The sequence below is a fragment of the Patagioenas fasciata genome, chromosome 6, assembly GCF_037038585.1.
Source record: "Patagioenas fasciata isolate bPatFas1 chromosome 6, bPatFas1.hap1, whole genome shotgun sequence".
NCBI classification, from domain to species: domain Eukaryota; kingdom Metazoa; phylum Chordata; class Aves; order Columbiformes; family Columbidae; genus Patagioenas; species Patagioenas fasciata.
In genome coordinates this window covers 21,249,447-21,274,652 of record NC_092525.1, presented here as the reverse complement: position 1 = coordinate 21,274,652, position 25,206 = coordinate 21,249,447, and the positions used below count along the sequence as shown (strand labels likewise).

The following is a 25,206-nucleotide window of genomic DNA, read 5'->3' as shown; positions in this document are numbered from 1 at the left end:
ATAACTTTTACTGTTTTTAATAGTATCAGAAGTTGTGTTCTTACCCTTGCCTAGTAAGAAATTACATCTCTTACCTCTATTGTTATCACATAACGCTCTGCCAACAGCAGCAGTCTCTCAATTATTACAAGTTTAGTTGACCTAGAGGTAAACATTGAAAACAAGAACAGATTGTCTTAGAGATTAATTTTCAACGTCCATGGGTGACTACCACAAATTATCTGTTTTCAAATATAATTCCTTAAAATTTGAGTTAATTCAGTTGAAATTAACTAGGAAAACAGGCTTGTGTTACACTGCTTGAGAGTCAGCCAACTTCAGAAGCAGCTTCATGTTTCTAAAGGTCCCACCCTGAGCTTGTATATTTAAGCTACACACATTTAGGTGTGTATGTTAAGCTAAAAGATGAAAAGTCGTCCTCTCCAATTAAAAAAGAACCAAAATCAAACCCTGCTACCCCAAAAATACAGACTAACAGGCAGGTAATAGACTATGGTTGTGTTTGTTTGTTTTGGTTTGTTTTTTTTTTTTTGGTTGGTTGGTTTTGGTTTTCAGGAGGCCAGAAGAGGGGGAATATTTCTTGTGGATTTTTTTTTTTTAGGCACAGGTTTTTCAAAATCTCTTTGGAACTCAATTTGCATTGTGGTTGGAATATTGAGAAACCACCAGAATATACAAACTACCAATACTGAGAATTTTAATGAGCACTCAAAGTCATGTGGTAAGCAGCTGGGAGGAAATTTCTGCTGTCATATTTAATCCTTTAAAGGCAGGCCTACCTGTAAGGAGACTGAACTGATGTTGCTACCGTAGGCATAGCAGTTGCTGTGAGCATTTTTGTAGCTCTTGTAACAGCGTGTGTTAATGTCGGACCACCGAGTGCAGAGCTGGCTGCCTAGAATACAAAGCAGAGTATGAGTGTTGCTTGACATGGACATTTAAGTATGTCCTGGAGAGCCACTAAGACAAGAAATATTTGTGGAAATAATATTTTTTTCTTTAAATAGAATTGTCATAGTCAATTATTCTAATTCTAAGATACAAAGCTGTAAAAAGAACGATTAAAATTTGTCCTATACCTCTAATCGTGTGTAGCAATCAGCAATGAATTTCTTGTGCAGAGATACTGAATCCTAAAGGTAAAAATGTACAAACAAATTAGAACTTAAACCAAAATCAAGGGAATTACTCATAAATTGACAGAAACCAACAAATTACACATTTTAACATGCATAGTATCAAGGCTCTATGAATGTCAAAGCAGTTTGATGTACAAATATGTGCCTACCTTTTTCAATCTAGGAGTTAGATTAATATAGCTGTAATTTATTATCAATTGAATAGCTTCATTAGCAATTTCTTCATCAGGTGACTCCATTGCAATCTTCCAAATGAAATCCATTCCTATTAATTCCAGTTTTTCTACACTCTACACAAGAATGAACAACAGTAAAACATGATTGGATTTCTTACACAACAGTGAGTTGAACCACAGGAACAAACCAATCTTCCATCTGCTGGAAAAACATCTTTTGACTGAATCTTAAACATATTTTTTTCCAACACACTGCCAAGTTTTGGCACCATGCAAAGTGAAATCGATAGCTGTGGATTTGTATATTTATACTAGAAAAAGATAATTTGTTTATAGGTGGATAAACAAGTTCCAAAGAACACTCTCAGTCAAGCCAACTTGAAAAACTAAAAACTTAAAAAGCACAAAAAAATTTAATTGGGAATGGAATTTGTTTCACAAAGGTCAGTATGGTAACTAACCACATAATAAACCATCACAAAACCTACTATGATACTTGGCAAATAATTAAGCATTTGAAGTTAGTTGACTCTCTTGTGATAAAGATCTAAAATGCCTACAGAACACTAATTAACATATAATCAATAATTTAACAGAAACATTGCAGGATCGTAGAGTTAAAAATTATTGTAGGTCAGAATTTGAGTATGATTAGCCTAAACCTCTTTTAAAGAAAAGTTCTTTTTTTTTTTTTTTTAAAGGAAAGTTCTTTTTTTTTTTTTTTTAAAGGACTATTTCTCTGCTAGGGAAAAGCAAAAAATGCACACTAGAATCCATGATTATTAATAAAAAAAAATGAATTCACTCATTCCCCCTGCAAAATTTTAGAAGCTACATACCAGCTTCCAGCTACCGATTGCTGAATTTTTACTGTCATAATTCTGGAATTTTAGCTTCAGAATTTAACAATGTTAATGCTAGAAGGACGATCTGCATATTAATACAAACAGGATCACATCAAACAGCTGCTAAAGAATCCTTGTATCATCTCCTCCCATCCCCAAGATGCCACAGGTATTATATAAGAACAAACTTGCTGGAACACTCACCAACTGAGTTCCTTGCCTCTTCAGTCGATGGTCACACAGGTTCACATTTTCAAAGAAAGTCTTAAATAAAATAAAACCTGAAAGTGAAAAAAGGTGCAAGTTTTTTATTCAGGTCAGGCTAAGTTTCTATGCTTTTTGGAAAAAATGAAGATATCAAATACAGGAGATGACCTTTTCCCTTCTACAACTATTAAAACTGAAAATGACAGAAAAAGACCCCTTTGTTATACTGATTTACAAAAATGTTTGGATATTTAATTTGAAGGCCTGAGAAGCAAACTTCTGGTATATATTTCAAACTCAAATTTGTTGACCCAAGTCATCTTCTTACCATTCATAGTAATTTCATATGACTCCAGTTTAAGAATTTTCTCTTTGAAAAGCTGTTGCTGTACATCGCTCTCTAGATCATGCTGTCCTTTTGTAAACCACTCAAAGCACATCTGTGAACGAAAGGTACATGTATTTTTACCCCTTTGTTAATGCAAGTATTTTCATTTTAGACAACACTAGTGAACTATGTCAGATACTACAGTAATTCATCTTACTGAAGTCTTATCTACAGCAAGAGGTTCAAAATCTAATCTCCTAGTAACCTCAGGTATGATACAGGTTGTATTACAGCATTAAGGTATGTCATCTTCACAGTCATCTTTCACCCAAATAATGCTGAATGTCTCTTTTATGTTTCTGCAAACTCACACATACCCCTTTTCAAACCAGCATCCATAAGCCTGCAACTTATCTCCTGGCCAAAGTCCATCCTTCCATCAAATTTAATGTTAAAAGAGCATCCTACTCAAATGTGAACATGTGAGAGTTGCTCCATTAGCTTACACAAAACCTATAAACGCGTTATTAGTTTCTGTTTGCTACTTACGTTTCACACATTTCAACAAATACACATACTCTTAATGATCCATTAGGAATCACTCTGCAATCACAGACACCAACTTTTCAAGTTTTTCTTACCTCCCGATCTAACTCACAAACATCCTGGCCAGTTACAAGGCACTCCCAGATCTCCCTGGCACGATTCCAGCCCAAATAAAGGGTGGCTTCTTGCAGAAAAAATGCCAAAAATTTTAGATGTGCCTCCAAATACTAAGAAAGAGGAAACAAAGACTCAAGCTTTAGACTTTTCTTTCTGAAACAAGAACTCTAAGCATTGTTTTTATTCTTTGCAAACTTAGTTGTCAAATAACAGTACAGTCTGGGAAACAGAAGTAGTTTCTGCAGTGAGATTTAGTTCTATTTTGCACAATTTAAACATTATTTCTTTTTGATTACCTTTCTAAAAAGGAACATTGAAGTCTCCTTGGATTTGCTATTACTCCTCTGATATGGAAATTACTTTACACTAGTTACTAAGTCACAACTAGTGTGGAAAAAATAACTATAAAAAACTTAGGAACAAACCATTACAAGCTACCTGTGTGCATAGCTTCCATGCTCTAACTAGCAAATACAGTTCAGGTTTCAAGAACGTCACACCAAATTCAAAGGTACAGTCTCTACAAGGGTGGAGAAGCTGGAAGTTGCACAAACTGGAGACAGGAGATCCTGGGGTGGGAAGATCTAGCTCTTGACTAACTAAAGACTTTGCTAAGAAACTTGTAGATTGTGATGTTTGCCCACCCTTGCTCTAGAATATAATGTAATAACAAGGCTAAAACAAGTCCTAATAGAGAAGCGTCAGAACTATAAATAAAAACTAGTGTAATTATTCACCAAAGAGAACATACACACCAGTGAATTCCAAGAACGAAACTTCATCTAATCTTAGGCAAGTTGTTCACTGATACACTACATCATGTTTTCAAAAACCTAAGGCAGTAATAAATTCAGGGTTCGGTACCTCTCGGTAAGTGTATCGGCCATCCACTAATGTTGCTCCAATAAGCCCTCCTGGACCTGCCACAGATGCAGCCAAACGGTGACATGATATTAAGCTTCCTGTCACCAACTTCACTATTTCAAAGTTTTTCTTTAAATCTTGAATAATGCTCTTGGTAAAAAAAAAAAAAAGAGAGAGAAAAGAGGTTTTTAAGAAAATACACAAACAGGCACGTGCACGCAGCAGTCTGCTCTCCTACAGACATGTCTCCTACGGGAAGCAGTAATGTCGCCCCCTCCCCAGGCAGCTGTAGCCCTTCCAAGCATCCAAAGCCCACTGATGTTAGTGTTTTCAGCATGTGCTGAAACACACGTGTTGCAGATTGCAAACAACGTCCCACACCTCTACCCAGCCACTGCGCAACACATGTGACTTGCTGGCACTTTAGTCTGTTTTCCAAGAGTCAATGTCAATTCAATTACAAAGCAGCTGGTCTAAACACCACCCATTGTTCAATTCTGCCTGTTAATTATTCTACAGAAAGCTGAGAATAAAATAAATTAGTCCTGACACAGCAAACAGATTTATACACAAATTTACGTGCACGCACACGGATGGCACACACCACAGCATCTCTACTTGAACAGTTTGTTTATGCCACACCACTATACTGTACTCGTCATAGTGTTTTTCAGTATTTTCTTCTTTCCCCCTCGCTTCTAAATTCAAATTTCCATGTTCTATAGAAGCAGAATCACACAGACATAACAAGGGCTTCAAAAATAATCTCAGCATATTTTCTTACCTTGTCTTGTTTTTGGTAAGTTTGCTTAATAAATGACCGTGTGATTTCATGAAGCTGACGTAACGCCGGCACCACCCACACAAATTGAGGATTATTGTGCTGGGATGACTAGTAGTAGGAAAGGTAAAAACAATTACACACGTGTTTATGCTTGACAACAGAATAACTTTCCTCTTAGACTCCTAGAAGCCTAATGATTCCTATTAGTGCCACTGTTTCAAAACAACAGCTACTGTCTCCAAAGGCTTTAGTTACTTGGTCCTGGTCCCCTTCCAAACACACTCTAGGTGCCCTTCTTCACTTTCTGCAACAAGTCCTTTGACAGACACAAACACCATTTTGCTCTCCTCATTATTAAGCTCAAAGTACCACATCCTGCCTAGAGAACATGCAGATTAAGCAGACAGAGAACTCAGCTGAACCAGGGAGAGATAACCACCACCTTCCTCAATTATGGGGGATGAAGCAGGCCTGTTAGGGCATAAAGGGGCAAATCCAGTCAAATGATATTAATTATTGCTAAAGCAGGAATACTAGAAGAAAGAACCTGAAATATTACTGAGTGTTAAGAGACGAGATGAAATTTCTGATTGGTGCTGCAAAGAGCCCCCTGATAGGAAGCAAAGGATACTTCAGCTGCATTTTGGAAGAGATCCTGCAAAGAACGACCCTCCTACCTCATTGTTAGAACTGCTCATCACTTTTCTGGGAGGCTTCATTTTCTGTAAAGTTCGACCACACAAACCAGTACTGAGGGTGCTTGTTCAGAGAAATGATGTCTGGTTTAAACACTGATCACAACCAGTGCCACCTACTCTTGGAGAGGTTAAAGTCACCTGCCCATAACAGAGAGTTCCCTACTGAAGACTCACATACTTTGAAAATGCTTCCTTAATATTACATTCCCTCCCAGTTTATGTCTTCATTTCCCCTAATGAAGGGAAATAAGAAAATGATGTATTTTTAAACATCTGCTGCATGGTTACCCCAATCCCTTCCAACCTATTACAACTTTCCTTTAGCGTTCCCCACTGCAGCACCTCTGTTAAGGCCCTTGCCAGAATGTAATTAAAATGAACACAAGGACAGGAAAGGTCAAGAGAAGATCCAAAAGAAAAGACTGCAAGTTTTACAAGATTGAGAACTCCAAGTTTGAAACACGTATTCATCAACACACACACAAAAAAGAGTGTGATCAATATCAAGAAGCAACATACTATGGCTCCTAAACAATTAAAATCCTCTACAAATGCTGCAACACAGATAAAACTTAATTTACCATGAGATAAATTAACGAAAAAAGTACAAGTCTTTTTCTTTATGTACAGGTACACTTCAGACTGAAAAAAAAGAAGACAGGAGCATTCCAGCTGACCTCAAGAAAAACTACCTGCTATGTGGACAGTGCAGGATAGAGTGTGTGCAGTCTCATAAGCCATGCACATCTCTGCTGCTGCCAGGAAACAGCGGAGCATAGGCAGCGGCAGGAGTGGCCTCTTTATGTTAGATGAAAAGAGTTGAAGTACTTTATTAAAATACAAAACTACTATGATTTAAATATCAATTTGCATTTTCAGATTTAATGGCCATGCCAGAACACATGCTCAACTCAAAGAAAACTACTCTAGGCTTTCACATGAAAGGGACAGTTAAAATACTGACATACCTTTATAGTGGTTCCATTTGCAAATTCTAACCTTGGGCCCATCCTGGTAGTTTCCCATAAACTGATCACTCCTTGTGCTGAAAATTTGCTTAAAACAAAGGCAAGAGACTTACTATGAGTCTCATGGTCAACAAAGTGGCTCACACAAAGCCTACCCCTCTCGTGGACTCCCCAAGGTAAGAACTTACAGATGGGACACACAATTTGTGCATCTTGAAAGAAAGGGCAACATCAAGGCTAGCTAACATTTCATTTTGGAAAAGATAAAATATTAAACCAACCCTCTTAATATCCTCTATGCATTTGATGATGTAGCTTCTTTTGATTGCCTCTTTCACCGCATAGGCATCACTGAGGATTGTCAGATGTTCCTCCAAGGCCTGCTGAATAAGACTACAAGGTAACGTTGGAAGATGAGCCAGCTCCCAAAGCACCTCCAGAACCTAGAAGAAGAAGTGCAAGATTAGACAGGACCTAGTGAATATAGAGACTAGCAGCCCTAGGTTTAATTAAAAAAAAGATTTTATTTCACATTCACTTGCCTTTCCAGTGGTCGTCTCCACCCGCGCTTCTCGACCAATGCGCCCTATGAGGCTCAACAGCTTCTGCCGCACTCTATCGCTCTCTGTCTCCCAGCTCTGGGTGGCAAAGAAATAACATTTGCTACTACAGCAGCAAACACTGACAGTCTGTTTGGTCTCAAATGTACACAAAAATACAATTTACAACTGTTTTACTGCAGGAAAATCAAAATACAGACAAGTATGTTTCCACCATGAATATTTCCTTATTCTTGTTACTGGGAGTTATAGTTACTAATTTGTGCAACTCTTTTTCAAATATAAACTGGAAGAGATTAAACATTATAATAAAAATCTCACTTTTTAAGTACCTTAGCACTGCCTATACAATGCACTTAAAATCTAAGTCAAGGAGCAGAACAGGCTTCTGGGTTTAAAAAAAAAAAAATCAGCATAAGAAGTGTTATTTTATAGCCAATTCTATATTTTTATGTAGAAAATATAAATGTACTGGAGGAATCGTCCTTTTGGTATGTTGGATGCATGAGTATATCTTATCAATTTAATTCCTAAGGAATGTAAATTCATGTGAAAACTTACCTTTTGGATTAGGACAAATAAATGATTGAGCTGATCAGAGTTAAACTTCACGGCGGCTGCAGCAATAATGGTATGTATGTTTTCAATCACAGTGGACGATTGTCCTGACTGAAAAGAGGAAGGCAAACATATGAAGGTAGGTCTTTATCCCAAATGTGACAAAGAAAAATCTTCCTGTAAGCCTTATCCTACTATTCATATTGAGAAAGAATAACAGCTTTTGACGTGTTAGAAACACAAGGTAGAATAATTGTCTCTGCTCCTTGTTTCGCTGGCAGAGAGGTCTCAGGAAGCAATTCCAAAGCAGGAAAGAACACGTTAGTCTGCCGTTATTACAGCAGCTTCACGATGCTGTGATGGCACATACCGCTGCGAGGTGCGGTGCCAGCAACACAGACATCACTCTTCTCATTGCCTGGTTAAGTTCACATGTGGGGTGCTCCATTCCCAATGCTCTTTAGGGCTTTACTCAAAAGTGAGCAATGAAAACATCTCCTCCCACACTGATGGCAGCACCATGGTAACAACAGCCAGAAGGGGGAGGAAGTATTGCTTTTTATTAAAAAATACAAGTGAGCGAGCTAGAATCATACTTCAGCTCTACTACGCATGTAAGACTTGCTACCGTGCCCGCACATCCTGTGGATCAGACAGCGTCCCATGAGTTTAGTCTAAAACGCCAACATTTGGACAGAGAAGAAAACCATTTCCTGCAGCAGTAGATTATGTTTCTGGTCAAATTTTCCACATGTCATTTGCATTAAGCAGTCAAACCACCTTTCCTACACAGTCATAAGTTGAATATACACAAAGTGAACGTAAAGATGACTTGTCAGTCAATTGGATGTATGTACAGGAATTTAAATGGGAATTCATACCATCTGAGCCCACTCTCTTTCAAGTCATAAGGTGAGCTGCATCCCAATTTATACCTCCAGCCATGAAAATTAATATCCTTAGGCATGGTCTCTCGTCTAGACAAACACTCTACCATGTATTTCAGGCTGACAACTTCTTACTCCAAGTCAAATATTTTTGCTCCCCCTTAACACTTGTTGCAAATAACTGAACTTCATAATAAAATTTAACAGCTATGTTACAAGAAATTGTCAGAACACTTGATTTTAAATGGTAAAGGAAAAAGCAGAATAAAGCCTTTGCATTAATTATGCTGTTAAAGTCTCAACACCTCCACTTCACTATAAAGAGACACTTATAAGAGAAACCAAAAAATTCTACCACTAGAATGTCTGCTTTTGTAAGACAGTCTAAAAGCACCTGGTTGCTTACCTGAATCCTCCAAATTTTAGTGAGCTCATCTAAAGATAATTTACTGCCCAGCAGTTCAATAATTCCCTTTATACGATCACAGTATTGTGCTTGGTCTATATTACCTATGAAATAAAGAAAGGCAACTAAATTAATATATTTAAAACACCAGTAGATACATTAAAAACATAAGAATAAACAAGTTCTTTTAAAAGGGAGAAGAACAAAGTCATCTTCATTTGAAAATTCTTTACTGTTACAAACAAATCTATCAGTTCAAAGAGAAAGAAAAGGGTCCTTCCAATTTTATTTTATACATCTGATAGCACTTCACACTTACAGGGCCTTACTACTTGGAAAAAAACCCAAAACCTCTTTTCTAGGGGCTAACAATATACAAAGATAAACAGAGTAAAACCCCAGGTACAGCAGAAGACATCTGCAGAGATGTGAAATACAGGAATAGACAATAACAGCAGAATTTGCTCGGTTTTCCTTAAGCAATTTTGAAGATGATAAAAACCTTGAACTCCTTTACTGATAGTGTTCCATTAAAATGTAATGAAAGGGACAGACCAAATTTTTAAGACATTCAAAGAACATGGCAAAGTCTTTGTGAAAGTGCTTACCTTCTAGAGCAATTGACAGAACAGAATTTTCTACTAGCCAGTTCAGTAATCTGTCTGTATCTATTGCATTCTTCACTGATTTGGATACAGTGCTGTCTTCTATTAATTTTGTTACCTAGAAATTGCAAAATGTGAGATTCTAAAAATGATTCCCACATGCATTACACATGTACACAATGAAATCTATTCAAAAGGCTTACTGGGAAGTTTCAGTGCAAATCCTGAAATATTTTGAACACCAGTGCTTGGGTTTTTTTATTTGGTTGGTGTTTGGTGGTGGTTGTTTTTGTTTGGGGCTGGTTTGTTTGTTTTGGGGTGGTTGGGTGTTTGTTTTTAATAAACTGTCTGAAAGCAAATTTCTAACCAGAAACACCTCCTCGCCACCAGTCTCTGATGCAGTGGATTCTTATTTCTGATGTGACACAGAAAAGTTGGCCTCTGTGCCAGGAATATTTCTACACATATACCAGAAGTAGGTTATCTCAGGCTTCTGCTTGTTACACTGAAATCAGTGTCCTATTTTTTATCCAATACAGAACTGATACAGGCTCCTCACTCTAGGGAGAAAAGAGTACATTTCTGTTAACGCCTCCAAAAGCTGTATTTTTATCACTTCACCAAGGATACATGGCACTTATGATTAAGAACCAAACAGCAACGGGGTTTAAAAGCTCAATTTTCCCATAAATAAAGCAGCAAAATCCTCAAAAGACAGACTCTAAACCCCCTTACAATGTCTGCATACTAAAAAATGCCTTTTTGGGGACACTTGAATTGTATGAGTTCTGGGAGAAAGAGATGAATGAAAAAAGCACAACTCCCACGAAAAATAAACTGCTTTCTTCTTCTACTTAATTATAAGATTCTAGCACAAACAGCCTTGGTCCATAAACTCCAGCTTGTAGGTGCTACTATAGTGTCCATGTACAATCACAACAAAAAAATACAGTCATGTAATGATCTGATCTAACTGAACTAAGATACCAATCTAGGATTAAGTCACTTCCCCCCCACCCCATGCTTTCCTCTGTTGAGAGGAAAAGACAAAAGGGATATCCCGTAGGATGCTCTGAATTATCAGAGCTATCTCAAAGTGAATATCTAATGAATAGCAGAGACCATCACTCATAAATCAATCTGAAACTGCAGTTCTTAGAAAAGGTTCAAACTATGGTTAGTTGTTTTTTAAGTGAGAGGCCACAGTCCTTGCAGTGACTACTAATATTACAAACGACACTTGTCATATTAACTTGTTTTGGTATTTATCACAAACTAAGCTTTTGCTATGGCAATGTAATTTGTCAGGAAATATTGCACCATCTCTTTTTTAAGGTTGCGGTTTCAATGAGTGACTAGCCACCCATCCCACCTACACACATGCACATGTACACACACAAAGAGCAAACCTACTTCTTTGAGGGAATTCATTTTTGCACTGAAGTGAGGAGATTTTAACATGCGCAATAGAATGTCCAGCCGTAAATCATCTACCACAGTGACCAAGTCGGGTTGGAAGCGCATACACAGCAGTTTGATACCAGACAAGAGTTCAGGGATACTGACCAGTCTCTGATTAAAACAAAACAACAAAAAGGGAAAAACAGAAGGTTTGCTATTTCTGCTATTCTGTTTCAGACTTCAGCGATTCACAAACAGCAGGCTTAGTGATCCAGTACAGACCATTTAATCTATGAAATGCAGTACCACGTACATCAAAAAGTATTACTTGTACACTAGAAATTCTAAGACAACAAAACTTTTGGTTAAAGTGGACTCTCCTTCTACAGATTTGCTACACTAAATTGCTCCTCTGTAATTACACAACCTATGCATACTTTCCAGATTACAATTAACAATTTAAGTGTAAGCAAAAAGTCAACAGGCAAAAATTTAATAGAACTGAATACCAAATTCAGGGTAATGCAGGAAGTAGTCACAAGTTACATAGACATTTTATCAGCAATTACCAAATTCTTGGAAGCAAACAGTTAAAGAATTTAACAGACTGCAAGACAGGACATATCTTCAAGTCAGTTAGAAAAGTGAACACTCTGTGCACTTCAGAAGGGGACCAACAAGAACACAATCGATAGGAAATGCAGCAAAATATTTTTAAGAGGGTTTTAACAGATATCTACTGAAAAAGGTATTGAGTGGAACTGGCTAAATGTATTTTGTCTAGTCAGAATGGAGAACAGGCTGTATTTTTGCCAGTGAAAATAAAGATATTGTTCTAGTCTACATTGCCAGCATTTCCAAGACACACAGGAAGTTCTTCCTAAATATTTAATACATAAAACATTACCTTGTCTTTCAAGTCCTTCTCTTCTACATTCTGTACGTATTTGATCATTTTATGAATGATTGGATCCAGCATGGGCTAAAGAATGTGAGAAAAGGACAGTCATTTTAGGTTTCCTGAAATCAATTACGTTACTCAGAAGATCTGGCTGCAGCGAAGTGAAAATACATAGCTGAAAGCTCACAATTATGTTAGACATAAAGCAACACCTACAACATACAAAAAACTGGTAGGTATGTCCAGAAAAAGAAGCAATTAAGAGTAAGAAGCCATTTCAGACCACTATAATACAGGTTAAAAAATAAACAGCTCTTTCAAAATGCATCTGATATTAGAGGCATATGCCGCTGACTCCCAGTGGCTTCTAAACTAACTCCTCTTCAAATAAAGACTTTCAGCCTCTTATTAAATCAATAGTTTTTGTCAGTGAGCCTAGGTGAGAATTTTTTTTCTCTACCACAATTTTTTCCAGTGTAAACTCTCATATCCATGTACTTGATCTTAGTCAGAAAGTTAAATTTAAACCAAAATTCATCCATCAAGCTAGACTCTTCTCCCCCATGCTTTACACTGCTGAAGCTCTCTAATGGCAGTGGCAAAGCTTCTCACTGCTGGAGATGTAGGTAAGTGGCTACATATCAGTGTGCTTAGAAAATGAATATGAACATCATCTGAGCTCTCTATCCACCACCCTCAGGATGCTCAAAGAGATTCTTGTACTTTATGCAAAGTGAGTTTTGAAGGCTTTTCAAATTAGTCACCAGTTTCACATCAACACAGTTGTAAACTGATTTTCAGTCCTCTTTTTTCAAATTCCTACAATAAAAAGAACAGGCTCTCACACAAATGTCTTTCTGATACCACACTGCCCATGATCTACTTTAATATTGGGAGCTCCATCTAAATTTGAGAAAATTACTGCTGTCACATTTCAAGGCTTTACTATGTGCTGATAAGAAATCATAACAAAGACATTTTACCTGCACTACAGAAGAGTTAAGATATTCTGCACAAACTCCAAATGGTTGAACTAACGCAGAGATTGCCTGAAAGAAATACAGCAAGTATTTAGTTGCACACATAAGAGATCTTTTCAGAGCTACTGATCTATACTTTAAAAGTCAAATTAAGGTAAGTGTCATTTATCTCATATGTCAATTTCCAGTCACTTGCTACAAATCAATTTTGGTGTGTAATTCCTTTATAACAATACATAGTTCAGGGAAGAGATTTACTCTACAGCATACAGTATGTGTTTTATATTTTTGCCCAAATAAAAAATGTCCTCCCATTATTCACTAATCTTGGTCCCCTCATAATTCTGTTTAGTCTTCTCTGTCTAATCCTTTTTCAGTCACAGAAATAAGCAGAAAGGGACACATGACATTTTGGTTTCTGCCCACAGAAATTAGAAGTGTGAATGCAAGACTTAAGGCTAAAGCCAATGGCAAGCAAGATTTTGTACATGTGTCATATATGTGCCAAGATCCCTTTGATGTATGATTGATTTTATTCTTATTTACTTTATACTCAAAGTATATACTTATGCCACCTAAACTATTCTATGATTCTGTGATTTTCAAGTGGTATCTGTCATCAATAAATTGAATGTGTAAAGGCATTTGTCTACCAACAAATAATACCAAAATTGGTTTCTTCTCACTCTGGATCAAGAATTGTGGAATTGAATGTGCACCACTGCAAACAAAGGCCTAAATTAAGTGATGTTGAACCAGACTTCCTTGCTAAGCAAGCAGTTTTAAATAAAGTCAAAGCTTCTATTGCAACATCAGGATTTAAATCGGGTTTCCTTATTCTTTTGCCATGCTCATATATCTATCTATCTATCTATATATCTATATATATATATATAGATATCTTTATAAAGTAGCAAATATCAATACTCCAAGAAAAGAAGTTGAATTCTTTCCAAATGGCATTTCACTGAAAGCAGATTGATTTTATACTGAAGGACAAGATTTTAAATTATATTGTTTTCCCTTGGCCTCCTTGTTCGTCTAAGTTTGAAAGATTACAAAGCCTTCTGAATATAGGTCAGGAAGCTAAAACTAAACAAGGAAGGCTTTGTCACCAAAACCAGTCTACAACTGTTGACCCAGTCAATTTTTAGACACAGGTCTTGAAAAGTTAATTAGGATTAGACAGTTTGTGCCTTTCTAAGGATTTTTTTTTCTTAAACCATGATTTCTGTAATACATGAGAGAAGTCAATTCACTTGCAGCTAAATGCAGCTACAGCTGAAGTAAACACAAAACCAGGGACATACTTGTGAATTGACAGTGTGATTAGACTGATTGGTGTCTAACTGGAAGGCTGAATGTTAACCAGAAAGGTCCACAAACCCTTAAGCTTTTCTGGGATGTCTCTAAAGCTCTTCAGTCAGGATTCTCACGCACAACCTCATTTGCCTTCCAGTCTGACAGCACATCTCCAGGGCTCTGTGGAATGTTGCTCTGGCACTGGAGTAGAGCTAAGAGTGCTGTCAAAAGGGACATGTCTGGCTCTACATGAAGTGTGTAACGGAAAGGGAAAAGGCCTGGGACAGAAGATGAACTTACCCCAAGTTCAATATCTTCTGAATTGAGTTTGGACTGAATTGCTGAAAATCCACCCAGCTCTGCAAACTGAAATTAAATAATTAAATAATCAGTATGTTAGTGAACTACAGTATCTTTTAAATAAGTTATTACAGAAATTCCTGGGATGCCCACAAGTATCCTTTACCACAGAACATCACATTCAACATAAGCTTTGTGTTTTCACGGGAATTCAGGGGCAACACTGGGGAGTGGAATTATACCTGGTACCAGTTTGAACCTGAAGCTAGAAACTCTGGTCTAGGTAAAAATGGATATAGGGAAGAAAGCCAGGCCACATATAGCAACAGCTGACTGGCCTAGCACGTTTGACTGGGAAACAGTACTTCAGCCTAAGCTGAGCTCTCGACTTTCCCCAGTCATAGCTGTCAGCTAGGGTGAAGGTGCTCAAGTGAGAAGGCAGCAACTCAACAACATTTATTTAGCAAGGTCCCTTCCCTACATGTGAGTGAGATGAAAATCTTAAACTATTTTTTTTGTGGTTGTCACAAAAGTGAACAGTGGAAAAACAAGTCAGGGGGGTGGGGGGAAGAAGAATTAATCTCTGAAGTCGAATGAATTCAAGTGACAAATAACAATTCTGCTTGGTTTACATTTACCTACCCGGTTTACCAGATCCACCAGCCACCCATGAGGTTCCTTGAACAATTAAAATATTAACAAATTAGTAGTTGCAACAATCAATGCTAAACATCTGCCTTCTGAAACAGAGATATGGACAGACACATTCAACCCACTAACTCACACCCGAAACGCATGAGCTACTATTTCAAAGAAAACAGCAATGTGTTTGTAACAGCTCTTTTCCTACGCACGTAGATAGAGCTCTAGGACATTCTCATTAGCATCAGCCTTTTTTGGACTCCCCTTGACATCACTGACCATGTGCTGTGAAAACACTACGCACCATGGCTGCTGACTCACAGTCAACTATATTTATAGCATGTTAGCAGCGCGGAACATCACTAACAAACCTTCCCCAAAGCTGCACACGTAGTATTTTCTTTCTACAGCCACAAACTTGTTTCCTGAAGGAGAGACGAACGCCACCGAGGTTCCTTTTTTAAACTCACCCATCTAGAGCTACTGTGACAAGACAGCGCAAATCTCAAAAACTGTCTTCTTGTCAGCATGTCTGACTTGAAGATATCCTGTCCTTGGCTGTCAGAAAAGCACAAACGCTCTGCTGAACTGTACTCTTTGAATTGTTCTCATCAATTCATATTCAACAGCCAAGCAGATGTCAGTCCTTGGATGCAACAGATCCACCCCTCTGACTGTTGTGATACTTTGGACATTGAAAGTACATTGATTTCTAAATCCAGCTGCTAACAGAGAACTGGGATAATTTGAGAGGACAAATTCATTTATACAGACCAACATACAGTAAAGATCTATTTGCTGTAATTCTTGGTGACACATTTAAGATTTCTTGTGTTACAAATTCCTACTAATCAAACAACTTTTTGTGAAACAAAGACATCTACCCTAAAAACAGGTGTTAGGGCATGCTTACCTTCTGAAAAGTGGATATGGGTGAGACAGCATGCATGTTCCCCTCCCCGAAGACTTCTGCCCAGTTTCTCTGGCATACCTTCATTCGGTTCTTGAAATGATACTCATTGTCGGGGTTAAACGCCTTGAAAGAAAAGCCCATGGCAATGAGCATCATGGCTTATGCCAGTCTCAAAACCGACTTTTTCAGTTCAGCATTCTCCTGGTTGACAGTTAAATATCTAGCAAAAAGTAAAGTTTAACAGAAGACCCCTGCTGCTGCCTCTCTTTTCTCACTGTATAAAGCATTCTCAAGCTTCCACGTTGTATACACAATAGCCAGTACCCCTCTGAGCCAGTTATCTGTATAAAGGGGAGATGAACTCAAAGTACTAGTTTTAAAAAATAAACAGTGAAGTGACAGCAGATGTGATTTGATTTTTTTTTTTTTTTCTTGAGAGCATTAGTTTTCAGCAGTTTTGAACAGCACTCAGCCCTCTAAGAGTTGCATACTGGATGTTAAAAATCTGCAGTAAGCAATGGCTGCAGATTGCAAACCAATATACTACAACTTAAATACAGTTAGAAGAAGCAGCAGCAGCAGCATAAATATAAAATACCAAATACCCAAAGATTAGAAACCCCATCAAAGAGTCACATACCATTGTAAGTACACCGAGTAGGCCCACCGGAATAGGATCTTGTTTTACTCTTTCTGCAACCAGGTCCACTAGCAGCATAAGCATGTTGTATATTCCTTCATGGATTTCAGTTCCCCATTTGTGAACAGCACTGGATGTCAATAGCTAAAACAAACAAACAAAAGGTAATTTTTTTAACATTTGAGCACAAGTGCCAAAAAGGAGAAATCTATCAACCCTTGAGACTGTTTTCAGAGCAAATGCTTCCTTAGATTGTACTAAACGCTGTCTGGTGTGTTTTTCAGATACTCTTCCTGCACTAATGGCTTAAGCGTTAATTAAATTTGTAATTTAATTGAAGGACACCTTAAATCACAGTTTATGACAGAAAATACAATGTAGCAAAGCAAACTGCTTTCCATTTCCACACACTAGTAAAGACTGTAATTCTTGCAAAGAAAAACTAACATGCAAATAACTTTTTGGAGATTGATGACACAACTATTAAATCTTCAGGGAGACGTGCCACAAAGCTGCACTGATTCAGCTATAATAACCATTTACCAATTCACGCTTTTGGAACAGTTTCTATTGGAAAACAAAGAACACATACCATGAAGAGAGAGGTATTTAATGCTGCTTTCCCACCTACTGAAATATGTTCTTTAAATCTGGTCTAATGTGGTTGTTTATAAAGGACACTGAACTTTCATCTGCAAATTTCTGCTAGCTGTGTCTGAACGTGAGCAGTTAAACTTAATACTTCAAATAAAATTACTTTTTCTGCCATTTGAAGAAAGAAGAGAGTTTCTTGCAAATATTTCAGCATATTCTGAACTGAGATTTTTACAGATTATCCTTCTGGAGGCGCAATCTATACTGTTTATTTAATATGCAAAAGATACCAAGTGACTTAAAAGTATTATATGTAAAGCTATTACTCTAATAGAAATTGAAGGGAAAAAATAATTTGGCTGTCTTCCTTAAACATACTTATATTCTCAGTATTTCAAGAAGAATTTAGCAACCCTCTAAAGAAGGAACAGAAAAAACAGAGTTAAAGGAAATCTGATTTGAACTTGCCATTAATGGCTGTATCTAAGGGTCTTTAAGCCTGTCTTTAGGCTCCACTAATTAATATAGGGCTCTCCATTTAAGAAGGAAAAAAAGGGGGGGAAAAAAAGAGAGCAAGCAAGATAGCAAACAAGCAAGCAAAAAGTGCTATGTACCAGAATTGGCCAGAGCTGCATAACTGGGACTTTGTATGATTTTTAATGTAAGTCTATATATGATTTTTATCTAGGAAAATAACCTGAGTGTGATTTTAATCTAAGAACATACTCACTAGTTATCATAGTTTCTGAAGTCTGAATAAGACACTGCTTCCACCACGAACAAGGCAAAGAAACATTGAATTGGTCCACTGTACCTACTTACCTTCTTAAATGCTTCAGGCATACATCTGTCCATAAACCTCTTGCAATTCTCATCAGAATCAGAAAGACCTTTGCAGAAAGGAGAGTGCTTTTTAAAAGTATTTTAGAAACCCCAACTCTTTAAGACTGCTGCATGGAGCTTGCTGCAGGTTTTTGGGAACACTGACCAAAACCAGCAGTAGTAATAAATACGCTACTGTTCATTCATAACCAACATGCTTTTTCAGCCACAAAAAAATGTGAGTCAAGAGAACTTGCCTTTCAGAAATAAGAAGTTTCCCCATGTTCTTTTACAACTTCTTCAAGCATTGTTAGTACCATAAGTATTTCTCCCTTCAAAGTTTCTAACTTAGATACTAACTTCAGATCATTTCTGATGCTTCACAGCCTCCACCCAAAACCAAATTAAGCACACCCTTTGAATACAGGTTAGAAATAAAGTAGTAACCAGAACCACCTAACAACTTCCATTCTTCCAACAGATCATAGAATGTCCTGAGTTGGAAGGGACCCACAAGCATCATTGAGTCCAACTCCTGTCCCTGCACAGGACAACTCCACAGTTTATACTATGTGTATCAATACAAATACTATGTGTATCAATACAAATTCAGGGTCTAATGCAGTATAAGCACTTCAGCAGGGAAAAACAAACAGTTATATAAGCGTGGTACAGCACAGATTTAGACAACAACTTGTTTTTACAAACTGAAAATAACCAGCACAATGAAAAAAAAGGCATCAGTAATTCAGCTCTGAAAACCAGTAATTCCTATGATCTTTAGAAAATAAAGAAACATGTGCTCCACTTTTAAAAAAAAGCTTAAGTAAACAAATTGCTTTAGAGAAAACAAAAATATTCCAACGTTCTTTTTAGAGAATTGGATAGAACAGTTCACAGGGATGTGATCATTCTGCAGGGTGCCAAGTAAACAACTGCAAGATTCATAAGAAAGACATGACTGCCCATATTACCCATGAAACCCTTTGAACAGATAAACTTTGCATGTGCAGAAAAAGAACTTACCCAGTCTTGCCAAGTAGGTGGATGCAATTAGGCACTTGCCTAGAGACTCTTCCCGCTTATAGGGTATGGACCAGTGATCTGTTAGAACTCTGCTCTCCAGTTCGTACAAGTTAGTTGTTGGAAACTCAATACCTTCACCGGAGCAATTCCCATTTTCATCATTTTTCTGTGAATAAAAAGGAAGTTCAAGTGAAACTATTTTTCTCTCCTAGACACTTTGAAGGCTTCAGAAAAAGTGGCTGTGCTCATGACAAGCGTGTTAAATTCTCAGCAACCCCGAGGCTGCTAGTGTGTTCAAAGCAGAACTTAATATTTCAAGTTGAAGGGATTACATACTTTTATGTATTTCATGTAGGTGATAACTACTATGTTTACATAACTAATTGTTAACTAATTGCCTATTTAAGTGGCAAATCTTGTTCCTTAGCATATCAGATTCTACAGCCAAGTGATAAGTATTTCCAGTCCCTGTGAGACTGTAGAGTACAAACCTTGATCCTCATACATCTGCATATTAATCCTCTGTTCAGCAACTGCTGTAGAATACGGAACAGTTTATCCTAAGGGAAGCCAATTTCATCACCCTCTCACCCCATCACATTAAGAAACATAAGACACTTATGCAGTACATCAGGATTCTTTTTTAATAGCTAATTATCTAAAGACAAATTTACGTCTCAAATATAGTTGTCCAACCAGGAAACTACAATTGTCCTTTTCCTGAAGTTAAAGTGACTTACTGGAAAACGTTCTGGAAGGCAAACACAGTAAAAGCAAGCAGATGCCTGCGGCAAAGCTTCACAGGTTTTCTTGCTAGTGCCACTAAACAGCAGCTATTTCTGCATACAGGCAGAACTCAGAATTAGCCCCATGTTCTCTGCTAAGTGCCATACAAGGTAACTGTCTCAGGAGCGCCAAACAAACAAGTGGACAAGTTATCCATTTATTTTCTTTTGTTTATTTTTTAACCTCACACACTACCTGATGTGTCAAAGAGCTCACAGGGACTAATTTTCCCTGCCTTGACAAGGGCAGACAAGCCAAGCAGGAGAAAGGCCAGAATGTCTGGATCAGGCCCGGCAGCAACCAGGAGCAACTGTCAGAGATGGAAGAAAACATGAGTGCGGTGATGGTAACAAGATCCCCTGAGAGAGAAGCCAGGGACGTGTAGAGAAAGGACAAACAGAAAACATGACTGAGAGCTTAAAAAACAGTGCCAGGGAGCTGAACAGAACAAATAGAGAGGAATAAACCAGAAAAAGAACTGAACTGGGGAGGACATGGATACAAAGAATAAAATCTATGGATGTGGGTGAGTGTGCTTCCAGCTTTCTGCCTGCCCTTGCTATTATTAAGAAGCAAATGTGTCACATTCACTTTCACAATGATTCAAGAATATGAAGCCAGGGAAACAGCAATGGTACAGAGCTGACCCTTTAAAGTTCACTGGTGCAGGTGATGGTAGCAAACAGCGCTGGACTTACTGACAGGTTCTAGGGAGCAGCAGTGAAGTTTATAGGAATGGAACACAGAATAGCACTCAAAAAACCACTCCAAACATCATGTCAGCGTTTGAGAAGTAAGGTGCCACCTTCCCCCAACCCACTACTGAACATTTAGTCCTAAGTTTGCCATGATGGAAAATTGTACTTTAACAGACCTGAATATCAGCTTCTGAAAGTGCAGTCAGCTGACCTAGTACTGTGCATGAAGTTCAATGTAATTCACATCTAGCAAATCATGCCCCGTTTAAAGAATTCACATTTTGGAGAAAATGTTTGAAGGTCTAAATGAAAAGACACCAAAAGCATTTAAAAGCAAAAGTTTTCTAGGAAATATGCTGTTGTATTAGCAACAGTTAAGTTTACAGCTTTTGTAAAGGACACCCATCCAGAACACAAATCCATTTCCTGTAGAAAATAAACCTGCAGCTATAAAGAAAGCCCTTAAAGTAACAGTGTGGGATACAATGATTAGTCTAATAAAGGTAGACTGAGTACAATATAAACACTTAATTGCTAGGTCCCACAGTTCAGCTCAGCCTAGACTTGTAGCAAAGGAAAGCAACACTTCAACAAAAGATTACACTAACTGAGCTACGGTTGCTGCATTCCCTGGAGGAAAGTGTTCATGTTAAATAAAAATACCCATTGCTAACACTAGTTCCAGAGGTGCAGTCTAATAGCACTGCAGATCTTCATCTCTTGCTGACAAACTCCACCTGTTGTTCTGCTTCCCCATCTGCATCTAAGCCACATTGCTCTTTATTTATTTCTTTCCACAGGTCTGTAATATTACGGAAATTCGTAAGGAAAGAGTGAAAAAACATGTGTTCACTGTACAATCAGCTGCCACAAATAAGGCCGTTATCATAAATTGTGCTAAGGATATGTCTGGCTTACTGCGGCATTCAGTCTAGCAACAATGTAGCGAAAAGGTTTTTTTATTTTTTATTTTAAACACAGGATATAACAACAGGTATGATACTGGGAATATTGCCCTAATAACAAAGGGAACTCTTTGCACTGAAGGAGCACATCTTGGGCATATTCCACTAATTAGAGACAAGTCTTTTTCCTTGTTGTTGTCTTCTTCCTTCCTTCTCCCTTTTCTGCTACTAAAACCCTGTCTGGAAAGTATCAAGCTATTAATTTTAGAACATACCATATACAAGTAGCTTCACAGCTACTGTGAAATCTGCAACAGGCTGAAATAAATTCCCAGGCAGTTCAAAACTCTAATTCCTCTTCAAATAATTCATAAATTTAACACCCTGTATTTTTGGAGATTACTACTATGTTCAGTTTATATCAGCGCAGACCGAGTTGTTTCTTGCAATGTACCTAGTATGAGTAACAGTCTCTTTAAAGACTCATTGCTGCTCTTTCAAAATCAGTGTCCTCCTCTACAAGAAAACCCCCAAACTGTTCACCATCCAACTTTTAAATCAATTTGTGTACTGCTCTTTAAAGTGAGGGGTTCATCAACAGCAGCTGCGGTCACACAGTGCAACTTTGCACTATGTTATGCTGCTTGCTAATTAACACAGGCTGAAGATCTTACACATCGCAGCTTGGAACAGGCAGCCACAATTAACACTTTATATTATAACTAAGGAGACAGGAATTGTCGCTGCAGGCACTAATGTGGGTCCACAGCTGAAATAAAAGCTTTTAAACAAAGAGTGTGCAATACATGATAATAAACAGTACAGAAGGCCATGTCAGCCTCCCATAAAGTGTTTTTTGGGGGAATTACATTTTTAAAAAAATACAAAGAAAGTCCCTCCCCTCAAACAGATGACTTAAGAATGGCATCTACCAGCTGATGATGACCTAAATCAGGACTAAACAATTGTGGTTGAACTGACTTATACTGGACTGGCACCTGACGTTAAGGATTTGTAGGGATATTCTCCAACAGCAGAGTAATAAAAAGCAAAGAAACTACTCCTGGCAGTCAAGAAGTCATCCAAAGACAAGCTGTTTAAAAGCTTGCAAAGAAATTATCTGTTTTCTGAGATAGGAAATCACAGTGCACATCGCACATCCTGTGACTGTTCTTCCTTCTGCAGCCGGAATCTTGAGACCAAAAAACATTTGCTGGCAAAAATTTTGATGCCTTCCCGATCCACCTCTTACTACACAAAAGCCCTGAGGATCCCTCCATTCTAACAGCACTGCTTGACTCTTTTGGGTTATTTTCAAGGTGTGCAAATGCAGTTATCTCAAAACATACACACACGGGCCCCCAAGAGAAATATCCTCATGTGAATGGTCTCAAGTACTGATTCGAGATTCTCACTCTGGGGACCTGGCACCTCCCAGAGTTGTTTGCAAGGCTGAATAAACAAAAATTGTTACATATCTGATCAACAAAGCATTGTGTAAGTCTGCAGGATAAAACCCTCCATGGGGAGTAACACAGAACAAAGATCAGCCTTCATACAAGAAGTGAAATATAAATTAATTGCTGAAAGGTCACAGTTCAAAGCTGCAAAATGTATTCCTGCAATACTCAGCTAATTAACTCACACAACACTGTTTAAGTAAAGCTGACATTTACCATACCAGTCACTTTCCATAAAACAATAAGTTTAAGAGAGTGTTTTGATGCTAATTGGCAGTCTTAGTAATGAAATTACAGTCATATTATAATTTAAATTAGTTAATCTGATTTTGATAGAAGGTTACCAGCAGAATTTATTATCAGCAGAGCTAAGTCACATTATGTGCTCTTGAATCTAGTGTAACTTATGAAGCAGAACCCCAAGGTCACGTTTCTTTCAACAAGCAACAGAATCAGACTTTCCAAGACACTAACAGATCGAGCAGTTCTCTTCACCCTCATGCCTCTACAGTAAGTGATTTTCTTAAAACTACCATCATTTTGTAGGTAAGAAAACATATTTTTGATGCTTCACTGTTTTGTTAAAAAAACGCAAACAAACAAAACACGCTTTGTTGCTACATACTTACAAACAGGATCAAACTTAATTGCTCTGAAAAGCAGTAATGAAAAACATAACTAAAGCCAGAATGGGAAGCCAAAAATTCTAGATGCACCATTCAGTTTTTGTCATGGACATACTAAGCAATAAGGGGGAAATAAATTTTTCAGTGCTTCAGCTTCGCCGGCTGTGAAGTGCCAGCAATGACACTGCCCTGTGCCGCAGCGCTGCTGCACCAGCCCAAGTGTCTGCAAGGACTGCAAGGTGCTCAGGTGGAGGTAAGAGAAACACATTGAATACCCAGAAAAACAGCATTTTGCTGCTCTCTGATCTATTATGTCCATCAGTCTGTGGGAGAAGCTATGAATCCCGAAGTCATGACTTGACAGTCCCTCTACCTGGCACACTATTGATTAAAGTAGCTTTTACTTTCAAGCCGGGATGTCAATTCTTTTTTCTTTTAATTAACTCCTAAAAGGAGGATATTCTGTTACCTAGAACCAAATCACAGGGGTAAGAATTGAAAGGCTTTCAAATAAATCAAAGCTACCACTTTGCACTTACACTTGAATACACTAAGCATGAGGTATTGAATGTTTAAAAAGAGTTACATTTCCATATTTGCATTCTACTTACTTTTTATAAACTGGTATTCCAGAAGCTTAAAAGCTTCTTCGAACTCACATGAAGTGGCAGATGTGGGAACAAAATTGAAGAGTATTTCCCAGTTGCCTGTTCTTGCTAGCAGATCAAGCTCATTCAACTCACACTGCTAAGAGCAAGCTGAGTATCCTTTTAAGAATATGACAATATCAATAACCCTCAGAAAAATGGTGTCATATATGGAATCTCCACGTTATGTTTCTTATTTGGCAATAAGAAAACCCACTGTGATTTTTTCTAAATGCTTTACTAGTGAGTAACCATTTATTTGCAAAGTATAGTAAATTTTTTTTAACTGTTTTAAGTCCTAAAAAGATACAGCATCTTGCTCTTGCATTTTCATCCACAGGAAAATATCTGTGGGCAAAACTTCTGAGTACAGCAACAGATGTGAATGCTTCGTGGTATTTATGTTCTGTTAAGATAAAGTAAGCCTGTTGGGGAGATATATGCATGTTTTATTCTTTTTGCATAAAAATTAAACTCTTTAGTCCAAACTTTTACTATGCAGTCTTTTCATAAGAAAAAAGTTAGTATTTCATCATGTAAATATAAAGGAATGAAACCAGTCTATCACTAAAGGAAAATAAATCCTGAGTTACCGACTCTACCTAAGTGAAGCTGATTTAGACTCTCACCTCGCCATAAAGATGTCCTAAGAAAATTCTGATTTATTTAATGAATGTCCTCAAAGAACATTTGGGACACTGACCTTAACTGAGAGTCGTACAAGTGCATTAGCAAGAACGTATGGTTAAATTCAACCCTTCTTAGTAGTTGTAAGGGATTATAACAAATAAATCAACAAAGCCCATGGCTTCCCCTCTTCCCCCATCTCTCACAAGTGAGAACTGTACAAGACTGGGAATAAGGACACAATATAA

The 25,206-nt window shown here is 37.6% G+C and overlaps 1 protein-coding gene across 2 annotated transcripts in view; it reads right to left on the bottom strand.

Annotated features, from left to right (window-relative positions):
- The window catches only part of USP24 (ubiquitin specific peptidase 24), a 63,165-nt gene that overhangs the window by 31,231 nt on the left and 6,728 nt on the right, over positions 1-25,206 (bottom strand). For both annotated transcript variants that reach the window (XM_065842579.2, XM_065842578.2), the window contains exons 2-24: positions 19,210-19,375; positions 18,184-18,251; positions 16,768-16,911; positions 16,128-16,250; positions 15,215-15,250; positions 14,573-14,638; positions 12,974-13,039; positions 11,997-12,071; positions 11,102-11,260; positions 9,692-9,806; positions 9,084-9,187; positions 7,794-7,901; positions 7,215-7,310; positions 6,954-7,115; positions 5,007-5,114; positions 4,223-4,372; positions 3,337-3,468; positions 2,696-2,807; positions 2,365-2,441; positions 1,289-1,429; positions 1,080-1,133; positions 780-895; positions 75-141 (exon numbers count right to left, since the gene is read on the bottom strand). In XM_065842579.2, the coding sequence (XP_065698651.2) occupies positions 75-141; positions 780-895; positions 1,080-1,133; positions 1,289-1,429; positions 2,365-2,441; positions 2,696-2,807; positions 3,337-3,468; positions 4,223-4,372; positions 5,007-5,114; positions 6,954-7,115; positions 7,215-7,310; positions 7,794-7,901; positions 9,084-9,187; positions 9,692-9,806; positions 11,102-11,260; positions 11,997-12,071; positions 12,974-13,039; positions 14,573-14,638; positions 15,215-15,250; positions 16,128-16,250; positions 16,768-16,911; positions 18,184-18,251; positions 19,210-19,375 (2,445 nt within the window). The remainder of the gene's footprint in view (positions 1-74; positions 142-779; positions 896-1,079; positions 1,134-1,288; positions 1,430-2,364; positions 2,442-2,695; positions 2,808-3,336; positions 3,469-4,222; positions 4,373-5,006; positions 5,115-6,953; positions 7,116-7,214; positions 7,311-7,793; positions 7,902-9,083; positions 9,188-9,691; positions 9,807-11,101; positions 11,261-11,996; positions 12,072-12,973; positions 13,040-14,572; positions 14,639-15,214; positions 15,251-16,127; positions 16,251-16,767; positions 16,912-18,183; positions 18,252-19,209; positions 19,376-25,206) is intronic.